The sequence below is a fragment of the Sander lucioperca genome, chromosome 19 (genome assembly GCF_008315115.2).
Source record: "Sander lucioperca isolate FBNREF2018 chromosome 19, SLUC_FBN_1.2, whole genome shotgun sequence".
NCBI lineage: Eukaryota > Metazoa > Chordata > Actinopteri > Perciformes > Percidae > Sander > Sander lucioperca.
The window spans coordinates 8,881,025-8,896,140 of record NC_050191.1 but is presented as its reverse complement, the minus strand read 5'-3'; the positions used below and the strand labels follow the sequence as shown (position 1 = coordinate 8,896,140).

At 39.1% G+C, this 15,116-nt stretch overlaps 1 protein-coding gene across 1 annotated transcript in view; it reads right to left on the bottom strand.

The window, feature by feature from the left end:
* Positions 1 to 15,116, bottom strand: part of LOC116066331 (nesprin-2) — a 93,445-nt gene that overhangs the window by 19,745 nt on the left and 58,584 nt on the right. Inside the window, exons 80-95 of the mRNA XM_035995706.1 lie at positions 14,627 to 14,776; positions 13,781 to 13,957; positions 13,249 to 13,404; positions 13,002 to 13,157; positions 11,753 to 11,917; positions 11,363 to 11,496; positions 10,675 to 10,864; positions 9,447 to 9,629; positions 9,095 to 9,208; positions 8,691 to 8,845; positions 8,205 to 8,352; positions 7,110 to 7,204; positions 5,544 to 5,775; positions 5,203 to 5,400; positions 2,687 to 2,797; positions 1,174 to 1,329 (exon numbers count right to left, since the gene is read on the bottom strand). Of these exons, the coding sequence (XP_035851599.1) occupies positions 1,174 to 1,329; positions 2,687 to 2,797; positions 5,203 to 5,400; positions 5,544 to 5,775; positions 7,110 to 7,204; positions 8,205 to 8,352; positions 8,691 to 8,845; positions 9,095 to 9,208; positions 9,447 to 9,629; positions 10,675 to 10,864; positions 11,363 to 11,496; positions 11,753 to 11,917; positions 13,002 to 13,157; positions 13,249 to 13,404; positions 13,781 to 13,957; positions 14,627 to 14,776 (2,520 nt within the window). The remainder of the gene's footprint in view (positions 1 to 1,173; positions 1,330 to 2,686; positions 2,798 to 5,202; positions 5,401 to 5,543; positions 5,776 to 7,109; positions 7,205 to 8,204; positions 8,353 to 8,690; positions 8,846 to 9,094; positions 9,209 to 9,446; positions 9,630 to 10,674; positions 10,865 to 11,362; positions 11,497 to 11,752; positions 11,918 to 13,001; positions 13,158 to 13,248; positions 13,405 to 13,780; positions 13,958 to 14,626; positions 14,777 to 15,116) is intronic.

The window sequence follows — 15,116 nt, the reverse complement described above, 5'->3', positions numbered from 1 at the left end:
GGGATGAAAAATCTTGTGTGATTTAACAGCTGAAATAGTCTGTGCTTTTCTCAAATAACCCATGTACAGCATGCATGTAGGCTTTTACATTTGATCCTCAACACTGAGTAACATGGTACGTCTTTCCTTGAAGACATCTCATGGTTTTTGGGAAATTATGTTTTATGTTTCAGGTTTGTTTTGGGACAAACACAAGAAAAATGAAGTAGTTAGGATGAGAAGCTACCATGGTTTTACAGATAACAAAAAGAGTACTACATACAGAACACCAACCCAATTAACAGAAAACATACTGGCTGCTGTTGCTGCATCTGTGAATCCCAGTAACTCCTGCCAAGTCAGGAGCAGGTGGAAGCAGCCAGCCTAACTGGGGACCCAATTAGCATGTCTGCAAATGATACCATAACCCCAATAACTGACAAAAATGTCCCGCGCATGTCATAACCGTTGCTTTTTCAAGAACAACTGTGTGTTTGTGTTTAAGCCTGTACATTCCTGTAGGAATTTGAGTCTATACAGTAGAGCTACTTTCACCAATAATGCAGTTACAGAATTACCAGCCTGTACCGTTTGAGAGTTTCATGTGATTGTTCTGCGAGCACAGTGCATCCGAGCCAGGCGCTAATCACAACCTGAAAAGCCGTCAAGTGACTTTTTCAGAACATAAAAAGGCCTCACTTTTCTTCATATGCTGATACAAGCAGAAAGGCAACCAAAGCCAGAGCTGACCCATACAGTATGCATCTAACCCAAACAATACATATGAGTTTGGGCACTTTTCCAGTAGAATGTTGAGATGTTAAGAAAACAAATTAAGCTGACCTGTATGGGGGAAAGTTGCTAAAGTGTTAAAAAGAGGATGAGCTGTTATAATTTTCCCTCCATGAACCAGCACATGTTGCTCTTTTCTCAAACAAATGAGTGTGTGTGTGTGTGTGTGTGTGTGTGTGTGTGTGTGTGTGTGTGTGTGTGTGTGTGTCTGTTCAGCCCCAGTGGTGCAGAGGCTTTGTGCTGCTGGTCAGCGCCAAGACACTGCTGGTAGAAACTTTTCTCTCCTTCTCTCCCTCTCTTCCTCCCAGTCCTTCCTTTCCACCTGCACCATGTACAATCTCTCACTTTCTCTGGTTTATTGTACGGCCTCTCTCTCTCTATTTCTTTTTTGTCAGTTCTCACCTTCATACACAGCTCTTCCCATTGACCGTGGAGTTGTTCCAGCTGCTGCTCCAGCAGAGCTGAGTCACCGGCCGCAACGTACTGAGACAGGTCCGTCTTCATGGTGCCCAATTCCCTAAATCCACTGGCCAAACGCTGCAGAGAGAGGTCTGTCTCCTGCATAACACAAACATACACAGACAGCCAGTCAGACAGCCATGTACAGGCTGCATGCACACGCTTCTATACCTCTTTCTCGCTCTGACCGTTCAGATTAAAGGGCTGTGGACGGGACAGGGGGAGGGTAGAAGGGGTAGAAAGGGGGAGGGGAGTGAAAGCATGGGGGTATTAAATAAGGGAAAGGGGGGTAAACTCTGGGGCACTCTGGCTACTGATGGAGTTGAGGGGTGGAGGAACTTTGGCCAGTTTTCAGTGCAGCTGACCCCCCAACAGATTCATGCTGCTGATTTATCGGGACTGATGTGCCAACCTTTATGCTTTAACGCATACACATTGTTCACTGATTACTAATCTTCAGTGTGATACCATTTTTCATTTGCAATTTCCATCCCAAACCATGAAGTCTAAAGACTATTAATATATCAGGTTACACAATGAACCCTGTTACTCAGCCTCAGTGCCTGTTTTTCTGGCAAGCATGGATACTGAGAAGTAATTTGGGCATTAGATGGCAGAAGAAATTCATCCTAAATGGGATCCTGCTCTGTTAATACAAAGCTTTTTTGGAGACTGTCTCTGTGTGCTGCTAGATGATTGCCTGACAAACATTTTAGCCGCAGGTACATAGCATGGATTTTAAAATTACTAAGGTCGTGAGTCCAAGTGTCCCTAATGACCAACAGTAGAGACCTTAGAATAATGCATTTGAATTAATTTTTTATGTTCAATTAATTTTTGTGAACTGTATTTACACACATAAAGATCTGTCCCAAAGTTTTTTTCCACACAGCCAAAAAAAAGAGTATGTTGGGGAAATAATGTAACTTTAATGAATTCATTATTTATTATTCTAAAAGTAGGAAAGTTTAAAAAGACACAGTCACACAATAATAACAATTATAAAAATAATAATAATAATAATAATAAAATAATAATACAGCAGCTGTTAAAAGAATACTGTTTTTAACTACTTTGCTTGTTTCAATAATAGGCGAAGTTTGTAAAAATCTAATCTAAATCTAATAAAATCATTATTTGTTTTTAGATTTCTCACATCATTTTAAATATGCTAGTGCGCTACTACCATTAAACATAGTAGTGTATACTATAGTTTGGCACGGAGCACCAGAGCCACCAATTTATGTGCCAGGGACAAATGGATAATTTCTGTGTCAATGTTCTCTTATTCAGGGCCCAGTTAATAAAGGATTTCTTTCTTAAAAAATGACTGTGAAAATACTTCCTTCCATTAATGCGTAAGTGGTAGTAGAAATAGCCAAGGGCTGTAATTGATACTATTCCAATTCCGGTAGTTACAGGCGAGGTTACACAAAAAGAGCTGTTTCGTAATTACCTGAATGTGTTTCTCGCCCTCAGAGTCCTGCAGCGGCTGTTTCAGCATGGTGTTCAGCTCATCCAGTTCAGACGTCATGCTGGTTATCCCGCTTTGACACTGAGACCACTTCTAAATGTAGCAGAACACAGAGGAAGGAGATCTCAGGGGCCAGTTTAACAAATATCTGACACGTTATGATTAGTAACCTGTAATGTTTAACCACAAAGGGCTGCTATGAAAACCTTCATAGTATACTTTGGGGAACTACATTTTGAAAATCACATCTCAATCAATCGCTGCAGAGGTAACCTGCTTTTATACATGCCATATTGTAAAGCTATAAACAAAACCCAGCGTACTGTAAATCTTTTGCGAAATTTTGAGTTTGTTTTCAATTCTCGTCAAAACTCATCTTTCTCCGAAGCACCCGTCTCATGAAATAGATGTGTAAAATATTCTTCTGTTTTGACTGATGATTATAATGTTATATCATAAAAAAATATTATTTTCTGTTGCCTTTGCAGGTAAGGGAAGATAAATTGTGCATCCTAAAATCTATTTGCAAAACTATGTTAAAGACAGAATTGTACAATGCTATCTCTTTTCTTAATGTTTAATTATTTCCACAAATGCTTTGTGAAACTAAATCTTTCATGCCAAATGTTGAAAGGACCAAGACTGCTTAACTTCAACGTTTTAGTAACTAAAGTCCAAGGTATGGTCATAAGCTCAAAAAATCCAAACAACATAAGCGCAGCACCCACGACACCTTTCTTTTCCTACAAATCTTAATTCACTTGACCATGATATGATGACCAAGTTGTTCTCTTGCTTGTCAGTTCTACTTTGTGCATCAATGCTACTCTATGTGTGATCTTTGACATGTTGCTCAGAGGGATTTCCCTTTCCCCGGGTGGATCCTGTTTAGCTAAAGGGGTTAACACAACTTTCCCTGACCTTGCGGGGCAAAACATTCAGATTCTGTATTTAACAAAGCTCATTAAGCTGGACAGCAACAGTGATCAGTCAGAGCTTGGAGTGAAAAGGGGCCATCATTTAACTAAAATATCAGCAATTGGCAAAGTAAGTTAAAGTATTAACTAATCAGTACAACATTTCTGTCTGCCTGCTTTACCATTTTACTTTATTTTGATAGCATTTTATTAGATTCTAAGTATGTCCATGCCTTCCTGTATGATATATGATCACTGCTCTGTACAGTGATGGATAAAAGCGGATCATGGGTGATAGATAGATCTCAGCTTTTCTTTGATCCCTCTTGGTGGGAGGTTGGTGCCAGGTCAACACACCAGGCTCTGTGTGTGTGTGTGTGTGTGTGTGTGTGTGTGTGTGTGTGTGTGTGTGTGTGTGTGTGTGTGTGTGTGTGTGTTGGGGTAGGATCAAGTCCTGGATATGGGTCATGTAAGGCTGACCCCTCCTACTCTCTTGTTAATACTGTTGCTCACACTTGTTAATACTGTTGCTCACACTTGTTAATACTGTTGCTCATATGCACATGCTCTTCTTTTGGATTTTGTCAGTCAAACGCTGTAGTCCTCGATACACTACAATTGTAAGTTCAAATCTGCACGTTCTACTAGATTCTGCTTTTTTTAAGGGGTTAATGAACTGGTTTTTAACCACATATGCAGCAGAAGGGTGTTAATATTTCTGTGCAGTACTGAAACAACTATTTCTGAATATTTGAATATTCTGATTTGCCATTAGCCATGAAGTTATATAAGAAGAGGAAGTTGACTCCATGGACATTTTAGGAAATCCATAAGGTTCCTTGGCTGTAGTTTAGAGTTCAGTTGCATCATGCTGTTCCTTGATTGAGTTAAATTCATAAAAAGATATATCGGTAGGATTATACCATGTTTATTTATTTGTATTGTTTTATTTTGAAAAGCTTCATATTTTAGGTTTCTTGGGCTCTTATTTAGTTGTCTGATTACATTGTATAAAGTGTGACATTTTATACAATGGGATTGTTCAGGTGCTGCCGGAAATTCCGCCGGATGTCCCTCTTTTTAGGCCGGATGTCCGTCACCTTCCGCTTTCTTTGTGTTGGCATTTATACTATGATTAACTGCTCCTCAGATCTCTGCAGGGTAAATCCAGACAGCTAGCTAGACTATCTGTCCAATCTGAGTTTTCTGTTGCACGACTAAAACAACTTTTGAACGTACACATGTTCCACCAAAACAAGTTCCTTCCCGAGGCTATTTTGCAGCGGCACCGTCATTGTGTCCGGGCTTAGCCCCGCCCAAGATACCACGATAGTGATTGGTTTAAAGAAATGCCAATAAACCAGAGCACGTTTTTCTCCCATCCCGGAATGCTGTGTGGACTAGCCAGACCCTCCTCCGCAGCGCTGTGGAGGAAGGTCTGGCAATGCGAGACTAAGTCAAATATTAAATAATAAAATAATACATTATTGTTAAATATTATTAAATCGGATTTAACATAAAAAAACATAAAAAATAAATAAAAAACATAAAAAAGTGTTGGTATTTATATATGACTGTTACCTGAACAGTTGTGCTGACCAGGTCTCGTCTCCTATCCAGCAGTGAGGTGGTTCGTTCCCAGGCCTCCTGTACAGCCTGGAGCTCTGACTGCAGTCGGCTCTGACACTCAGAGTCTGTCATGGTTTCACATAAATGTCTGCCAGCCTGCAGCACCCGGGTGTACACGGGGGAGTGGAGACCCAGAGCGTCTTTAACACACTTGGAAAGATGTTAAGATTTTAACAAATTAATATGTTAGATTTGGCACACAATTGCACTTTTCCGCAACAACAAAGAAAGATTTTTGTTCATTAATGTAGGAAGATGTCTGTACACTCTCACTGTCACCCATACACACTAACCTGGTAATCATCCACGTAGCTTCGTAGCTGATGCAGTGTACACAGAGCAGGTCCAGCTGGAGGCAGCAAAGAGTCAACGTCCCTCAACAGCTTCCACAATAGTTTCAAGCCACGTTGGTAGACTCTCAACTGGCTCACTTGTTCCTTTGTCAAGGACCTGCGCTGGCTAGCCACAGCCACGGAGTTAAGCCAGCTCTCCCTCATGCAGGTTACTTGTGCCATGAGTTCAGATCTGTAAAGAAGCAACACAAAGGTTGCTTTATTATATTTTGGAGAAAAACAATGGTACCTGCTGTAAACTGTTGACATCTGTTGGCAAACCTGTTGACATCCATCCAAAAACGTGCAATGAGAGCAATATAAAATGGGGGAATAAGTGGAATTATTTAGTTATCTATATAAGGATATGTAGAATTAAGCATAATACACTTTCATTGCAACATAAAGCAAAACAAAAAAAAAGTAAAAATTACAAGTGGGTCTGTCATTGTCCCTTCACAGGCAACTGCTAAATCAATACAAAATCAGCAGGATTTTAAGACTGTCTTAAAGCAGTCCCAGCAAGAGCAGAAACATTCCTTTAGCTCCTAAAAGATTTAAGAGCTTTTAAGCTTTCCAAAGACTGTAAAAAATGATTTAAGGAAGCTTAGGGAATTAAACATCTAAATGTCCCAGATTAAAAAACAATTGAGACAAACTGTGTCTGTCTAACCAAGTTATGACGCACATTGCAGTTCATGCCTCACGTCTCACTAACATTCTTCTTCACAGTGTGAAAGACTCTGCTTTAGAATTAAAGAGGATGTTTGGAAGTAATATACAGGAAAGATCATTTATGGGAAACAAAAGGAATTCAGACAAACCTTCATAGATTCTGTGTCAACTTTCCTTTAGCTCCTAAAAGATACTTTAGAGACTTTTTAAGCTTTCCAAAGACTGTAAAACATGATTTAAGGAAGCTTTGGGGAATTAAACATCTAAATGTCCCAGGGTAAGAAAACAGCTGCACACACTGCATTTTGTTGTGTGTCCTACCTAGTACATTTTTTGCCTTACTGCACCTATAAACTATCTTTAAGTCTTATCTCCCCCTTTTTAACAGAATTTTTCCTTTCAAACAACTGTCATGGTGACATCACTGTTGTCACTGTCCTATTGATTAGTTGCTGAACGTCAAAAGGGTGGGTCTTGTCTAGTTATGAGCCTGTAAGAAGCAGACAAACCTTGAACCTTGATAACAAATAGAGGGAGATAAGCAGGAAGAAACCAAGAGTGACAATAAAATATGGCATCTTTAATGTGTGCTCATAAACTATTACTAACTTAGAGTTATGGGTGCCATTTTGGTGGCAATATGGTGTGCTAAACTGCTAAATGCTTCGATCCTCGGTGAATTTTTTAACTTCATTCTTGTCCTGAAAGGAGACATAGATGAAGGGAAGAACCAGGGGGAACTAGGGCTTAAAAGGAGGGAGATGAGCCGAAGCTGTACGCAGTATTTTGGACTCTGGAACTAAAAGCTCATTAAGCGTATTACATGTCTTCTAAGATTTTTCCATCACTTACCTTTTCTCTCCTGTTTCTGTTTCCATGGACTCGACTGCATGGCAGAGAAGACCCTGCAGAAGCTGGTGTCCAATCATTATTTCAACCTTAAGCCTCTGTGGAAGAGAGAGAGACAACAACAGGAGAGTTTCATAGGTGACTCATGACTCATTATTGTACCACGTTAGGCAAAAAAAGCAAGGATTTTAAATGACACCATTGTAGAGTAATTAGCATTCACTATTTAAAACAAATGGCATTTAAGCTTCCTAATGTTCTGCCATAATCACAGCGTTTATGATGATGAGGTCATTAATTCAGCTGCCTTAATGACCAAATACTTCTTTGTAAACATGCTTGTCATCTAGCAACACGTGGGCAGAATACAGATGAACGGTTTATCTAGAGTTCAGTCATATCTGCAGATGCAGGGGAGGGAAAGCCTTTTACAACAACAATACATAACAAATAATGTAACACTAGTTTTCCTCTAAAAAGTTAGAATAGCTGGGAGAGTTAGCTTTGATTTCAAAGGTCTTATATTGTGAAAAGTGAGATTTGAATTTCTTTTTTCATTATAAAGCAGGTTGAGATGCTATATAAATACTATGAAAGTATGAAAAAACGCTCAATCCACAGAGAAATGCACCCAGCTCGTATTTAGAAACTGTGCCTTTAAACGAGCCGTCAGGAATTATGTACAGTTGTGATGTCACAACTCTACTATATACTACATGTATAGGTAGAAGGTGCCGCTACAGTGCCGTAATACAATGCAGTACAGGTTTATTCAGACAGAAAGTACGAGGAAAAAAAATGATTTGGGGTTTCTACTAGAACATGTTTACATGCTTTAATGTTAAAAAAACAAAACAAGTATGAACCTGAAACTAAGCATTATATAGGACCTTTTAAGATAACCTGTCATTTGGACTTGAGTTTGAATTTGTCATTTCTGCCAAGATGCAAAAAAACTTGAAGCACTTTAAATTCCCTAATTCCCAGATGCCTTTAGTCCTAAAGCCATTCAGACACTGGTCCCAGTTGTTCAGACACCAATCTAATCAATGTCCCTGAAATGACAGAAATGCAGAGAATCTGAAAAGTGTATTGTACCTGATGGACAGTCAGCATCTCTTGGAGGCTGGAGAAGCTTTGAGGTTTTTTACACATTGATTCCTCCTCAAGCTTCTTCTGGATAGACGACAGGTTCTTACACTTCTCCTGGAAGTTCTGGGAGTGCTGACGCTCAGCCTGCAGCGCTCTGGGGGGAAAAAGGACACAATAAAAGACAATTACCTACAACCAGAAGCTTCAAAATGGACACATCAACTGTATTAAATTATGTATCAGAAAATTAAATTAGTGATTAAAGCCTTGCACATCTTGTAAAACAACAGATAATGTTGTGAATTTCTGCACAAGGCCAGAATAATTGATTGCAATGATTTTAAAGGCTCCCACAAAGAAATATACAGCTATTTTTTTTTTTCAACTAAATGTTTTGTGAACCTTCAAACAGCAACAATGAGGAAATACACAAGCCAATTGCACACTTTATGGATTTTTATGTGTGCATCATTTTGATCTGAACTTTCTCACCTGTTCATGTCAGATGTACGAGTCAGGCTTTCAACCCACTGCCTGCGGAGCATGTGCAGTCTCTCCGTCTCATGGTTGTTAAGGGTCAAATAATCACTAATCTCACTGACGTCAACCAGTAATTGAAACAGATCATTGGTTTCCAGGAGAACCTGCTGCCCATCCAAAAAAAAACAAAAACAGAGCACATTTTCAGTTTACTGAAGGGCGCCTCAAAAACAAAATTGAGACAAACTATGTCTGTCTAACCAAGTTATGACGCACATTGCAGTTCATGCCTCACGTCTCACTAAACATTCAACTCTTCTTCAGTGTGAAAGACTCTGCTTTAGAATTAAAGAGGATGCTTGGAAGTAATATACAGGAAAGATCATTTATGGGAAACAAAAGGAATTCTGACCAACCTTCACAGATTCTGTGTCAATCAAGCTGGTCATAAGTTTATGTTGTGTGTTCTGTGTGTGCTTTTCAAGGGCCAGTAGTCCAGTTTGAAATAGGTTCTGTTGCTCCAAACTCTCCTGCACACAGAGAAAAAGGTGATAATGTTAATAACGTTTCAAATTAAATGTCAGGGAAACTGGTCTTCATTCATTAGACACTTGATGAATTAGATTTCAAGTTGATAGGTAGCTATTTGTATTAGTCACTGTACGGATGATCTTCTATCAATTCTTGAACTGTGACAGAAGCAGGGAAAAAAACAATATTTCTGCAATTGTTGTAAAATGAAGGTGATGTTTCGACTAATTTCCTCACCTGAAGACTTTTCTTTTTCCCCAACATTGCCTGGCTCAGAAGCAGGACATCACGTGACAGCAGTCTGGTATCTGATTGGATTAAATTTTTGGCCGTTGATTGTAGCCGTCCAATGAGAGGCTTGGAAGCCGCGAGCACATCTCCCACACAGCTTTGCAAATCCTCAGCAGCATCCTGCAACTTCTGGTGTTAAGAGCGTGAGAGTGTTATAATCACTGTATTTAACTGGATTGTATTAATATGTATTTCCTGCTTTCCATCATCTTTCCAACTGTTTTCATCAATGTACCTTAAAGAACTTAAGATCACAACATCATAGCTGCTTTTTATCCTCTTGAAAAATGGAAATCTTGTTTTCCACAAATGGTTCTGACGCAAGTATTTCAAAATACACTTTTTAGTGAAGTGGGATGGAAATGGAAAAAATGAATTTTTTTTTCCATTTCTATCCCACTTCAAAAATTCACATTTTGTGCAAAACAACACGTAATGCAGCCATAAGTACATGCTGTCTGTTTCTTTTCAAAAATTGGAGACCAGTAATTGGGAAACGAGTGAATTCTAAAATTATTCTAAAAAAAAAAAAATAATAATGGCATTACTGTATGAAAAACAAGCAGTCTAATAACCATGTTATCAAACTGTTCTGTGACCTTTACTGCCAGAAATTAGTTTAAAATACTTAAAATACAACAAATGCTCAAATGTTTAGGAGCCCTAAATAAATGTAGAAAGATGTGGCACACTGTTAACATCTTCATATCATCAGTGAGTCTGCATTATTAAACAAATCTGAAATGCTAAATGTCAAGATTAATTTTAATGTTAGTTGCTTAAGTTTGACATATGTTGATATTTTTTTAACAAACAAAAAACAGGTATGTCAACTTAAAACAGTTCTTCAAAAGCTATGATCAAAAAATGATCTTTAAATAGTTGTTACTGCTAAGTAATCACAAATTGTTACAGTACATATTGTCACACAATTCCGTCCTTAACAAAAATGTTTTGTATGTATGTTATGTGTTCATGTTAATAAATTGTTATCAACAGCCGACTCAAACATTGAAATTGGCCTTGAAAATAAAAAGGAATCAGTCAGGTTCTTTTCCACATTGCAAGAATGCACAGTAGCATTATATCAGCGATGAGGCAGCCAATCAATTCTAATCAACAACCACTGGACTTTGGTGGACACACTTACACTAGACTGCACATTCAAACTCACCTCCACTGAGCGAACCACGGCCTGTTTGTCCTGCTGAGGTGAAGATGTCGACAGCTCCTCCCACTGATGCCACAGAGTTTGCAGGTGAAGGGAGCAGCGATCAGACAGGTGAGTGTACTCCTGCCATAGGAAAAGTGTCTCTCCAGTCTTCATGTGCTCATCCTTCAGCTCCTGCACCACGTCCTTCCACCTGAACACAATAGATTATTACTCTATAGTCTATAGCCACGACATTCCACTTCCGGGATTACTCTGTTCCTGCTGGAAATTCCGCCAGATATACCTCTTTTCGGCCGGATGTCTGTTACCTTACGATTTCTTTGTGATGTACACGTTCCACCAAAACAAGTTCCCTCCGAGGCTATTTTGCAGCGGCATGGTGGCAATGTCCAGCGCTTTGTGCCGCCCATGATGATTGTAATTGGTTTAAAGAAATGCAAATAAACCAGAGTACGTTTTTCTCCCATCGCGGAATGCTGTATGGACTAGCCAGACCCTCCTCCGCAGCGCTGTGAAGGAAGGTCTGGCAGAGACTTATTACTCTATAACTCTATAATGTTTGTGTGCATACAGTGTGACTACAATTGTCTTATTGAGCTGTACATGACACCAGTGATGAGAGAGACTTTTTTGTCTTCTTCAAATTTGAATATCGCTGATTCTGTTTTGGTAATTTCAGGCCACTGACCGTTTGCATTCTCCTTTCACTTGATCATCTAGCGCCTGTGCTGTTCCATGATGAAGAGTCTTTACAAGGCGCTGATAGAATTTGTCCATGGACGCCCAAAGCTCTTCCTCTTTTCCAGCCTTCTCCTGGAGTTGCTGTGCACAAAAAAACACCTTTTATATTTTCACTTCAGAGGTGCATTTACTTCCCCAAAAGCTAAGAACAATGAATGGCAAGTACTGACGGCTTGACAGCCTTGAACGCCGACACCTTTACTGAATCTGTCAAAACTAGATGGAAGGGCTTTTAACTTCATACAGTTACAGTTGGCTGGTATTTTAGAGTAAGTGAAGCAGCAAAGCCTGTATATGCATATGTGTACAGGTTTTGATGGTCAGTGCTTCTGCTCACCTGGAGGAAGTCCATGTGTCCTTCTGCCTGCTTCAGTGAAAACAGAGGCTGATGCAGCAGAGCACAGCGCACCCTGGTGGTGTGCAGAGAAACTTCCCTCAGATCTCTCTCAAAACAACTCCACTCCTCCACAGTCTGCTGTAGAGCTGGTCTCAGAGCTTCCATCTGCAAATTACCACAAAGAAGGACAGGATGAGGTTTGGTGTTTTTGATAAAGCATCTCTGACAGTTGGGAGAATTTACTTAATATTTTTTAGGACCACGTTCCTTGTTTTAAAGAAATATAGCACTTTACTGTTACTTTGCTTAAATATAAAAGACTTAAGATTATTGGCAAGAAATCATCCAGGTAGATCACTGGTTCTGGTTCTTTACTTTTTATGCCAATTTTTATTGTAATAATAACGTGCTTTATGCTAAAATTTTAGGTAACTTGTATTATCAGAAGTTTGAGGACTCCACTAGAGTAAGATGAGTTGGTTAGGAGTTAGTCAGGATTAGTGGTTTGTACTTGGCATGGAGAGCTATACATTTTATCATTTTCTGTTGTTACAATGAAAGTTTTTTTTGGACTATTGCACGTGAGAACATTGCGTATTTTCTGATTTTAGCTGTACTTATCCAACACTTTCAACACTTATTATGAAAACTGGTAGCATAATGCTTTTTATTTGTATTCAATTTGGTGTAAAAACATTTTTTAAGAGTATTTTACTTTTCCGCCTTTATTTGATAGGACAGCTAGGTGAGAAAGGGGGGAAGACATGCAGGAAATCGTCACAGGTCGGATTTGAACCCTGGACCTCTGCGTCGAGGCATAAACCTCTCAGGATATGTGCGCCTGCTCTACCCACTGACCCAACCCGGCCACGAATTTGGTGTAAATTTTACCAAACAAGCTGCAAGACATGGACACACATTAAGTCTTTTTCAAATAATACTGGACAGTTACTGCTATATAATATAGTTTTCCTTAAAGGCCATTTTTCATATTAAAATACTGATTAGCGAAGCTTTAATGATATGTTATATAAATGTGTGTATAAAAGCTATACAAGCATGGGGCAACATAGCTTGTCATTTCCAAGAGACAAGCGGATGGTTTTGGATTTTCAAAATTTTAAAATCAAGGAGGCACATTTGTTTATCAGAAAAGGCATCATAAATATCTTGGTAAATAACTTTAATTAACGTTCTTCTGGCTCTAATTTATCCATGTCTCTGATTGCAATAACAGATGTATCTTTACCTGTTGACTAAGATCCAAACAAGCATGACACACACTCTCTGTCTGGCCAGAGAAGGAGATATCACAAGGGTGGGCCTCTTCCTTTTCAACATACACTCGTGTGGCTTTCAACTCCTGCAAAGCTGCAGCCACCTCCTTCACTCTGCCCACAACAGCCTGGAAGAAAAACAGGAGCAGCCTCAAGATTAGAGGACAGCAGCAGTAGAGACAGTTCAAACATACGCCTGCTTACATCCTGTTACTGTACCTCCCACTCCAGCAGAGCCCTACGAGCCAGAGTTTGACTGCTGGGCTGGTTCCATTGATTCAGCTGCTTGTTCTGCTGTTGTATCCAGCCGTGAAGACGCTGTAACCGCCTCTCTCTGTCTGCACAAGTGTGATGCATCTGTTCAGCTTCACGAGTCTGAGAGGGCAAACCAAACCAAGGCTGATTTATGTGTAGAAATAAAAATCTTAATAAAAAAATGTTTATACATAATGTTTATTTTAAGTTACTTTGGAGAGTCACACAGTACAAACTTTGTCCATTGTTGTTGGCATAAATTGAGTTATGTTTGTGGCAAACTATTAGCTGATATTTGTGCTGATAGAACATATTTGAGCTTTTAATGACAAAAAACACTTGGGGTTTTAGATTCTTTGACTTGGTTGTATGGAAACATGCATCCAAACAAATACCAGACCAGAAAAATAAATGAGGTTACAGTTGCATCATTCAATTTCAGATTCTACAGGTTGTGGCATTTTAATGTAATAATATTGGTAGCTGAAGAACACACCTGGCTCTCCAGCTCTCTCTGAAGGTGCAGCCACTGCAGTCTGTGAGCGCCAAGTTTCTCTGCAAACATTGTGCGTTCGGAGCGGAGAGGCTGCACGTCCACTCCCGCCACCTGAGGCCCAGACTGGCACATGAAATCAAGAAGGAGCTGCCCATTGACCATACCTGCCTTTAACTCCTGATGCAGAACATTACAGTACATAAAAAGAAATCAATACAAACACTCATACAGTATAAAAAAAAACAGGAGGTTTTCTTGCATATTTGATTGCTATGATAAATTAGTTTGCATCATCCTCCTCTATTATATTATAAAGGTACCCTTTACTTTGCTTCTGAATTTCATTTTAATTTAAGGTGTCCAGAAACATATTTCCAGTGCAATATACGTATATTATACATTTCCTTATTGTTATTAAGCACTGTAAATCATTAGTAGTGCTTTTATTGCATTATACATATTTCCTTTGTCCTTTATTTTTTGCCTTTCAAAGTAAATATTTATTTAAAACAAATGCTGTGCAAAATCTAACTAGTTAAGTTAGATAAGAAAATATTGTAAAAATCAAGCTTTCATTTATGTTTTGCTGTGCAGAATAGGGTTGTTTGATTTATCTTGTTGACTTAACGTAAGGGCTAATGTTGAAACACAGTCACATCTTTTAAGGATGAACAAATGTGAAATTTTAAGATACCTATTCACTGAATGTCAAGCAAATTTCTCTAAATTTAGTTGATGGGCAACATTTAAAAAGCCCTGACATTGACACAACCATTAATTAAAACCACTCAGTAAAGAGATTCACAGAAAAAAAAAGTCTAAAGTGGGCAGTGGACGTAGGACTACCTGGTAGTGCTGCAGGATGTCAGTGATCTGAGCAGCATCTTTGGCCTTGAGGACTGTTTCTTTTTCCTGGTTCAGCCGAGCCTCCAGCTTCTTCAGCCAGTCCTCCAGGTCAGACAGCAGCTTCACCGGTGGCCATGCTGCCAGCAGCCGCTAACAGACACCAGACAACAGAAAGGAAGAGGGATTTTAACTTTACATGAAAACCTGAACTTTTTTATTATTTCATTCATCCAGCTAGGTAGTCATACAGTCATTTCAATGTGACCTTTTGTGCCTGTCCAACTCATTTAATCTTTCTTTGGTAGTTAAGAGCTTTTCATCCTTTAATCCTGAATGGCTTTTACTTTATATTCCACGAGCTCGGTCTGAACTTGGAAAAACTTCTTTTAGTTTTAGTGCACCTGACTCCTGGAACAAATTACAGCACTTTCTTAAAATCAACTCAATTGTGCCTCTTGGACAATTTAGAACCTCTTGCAAACCTGCAAAC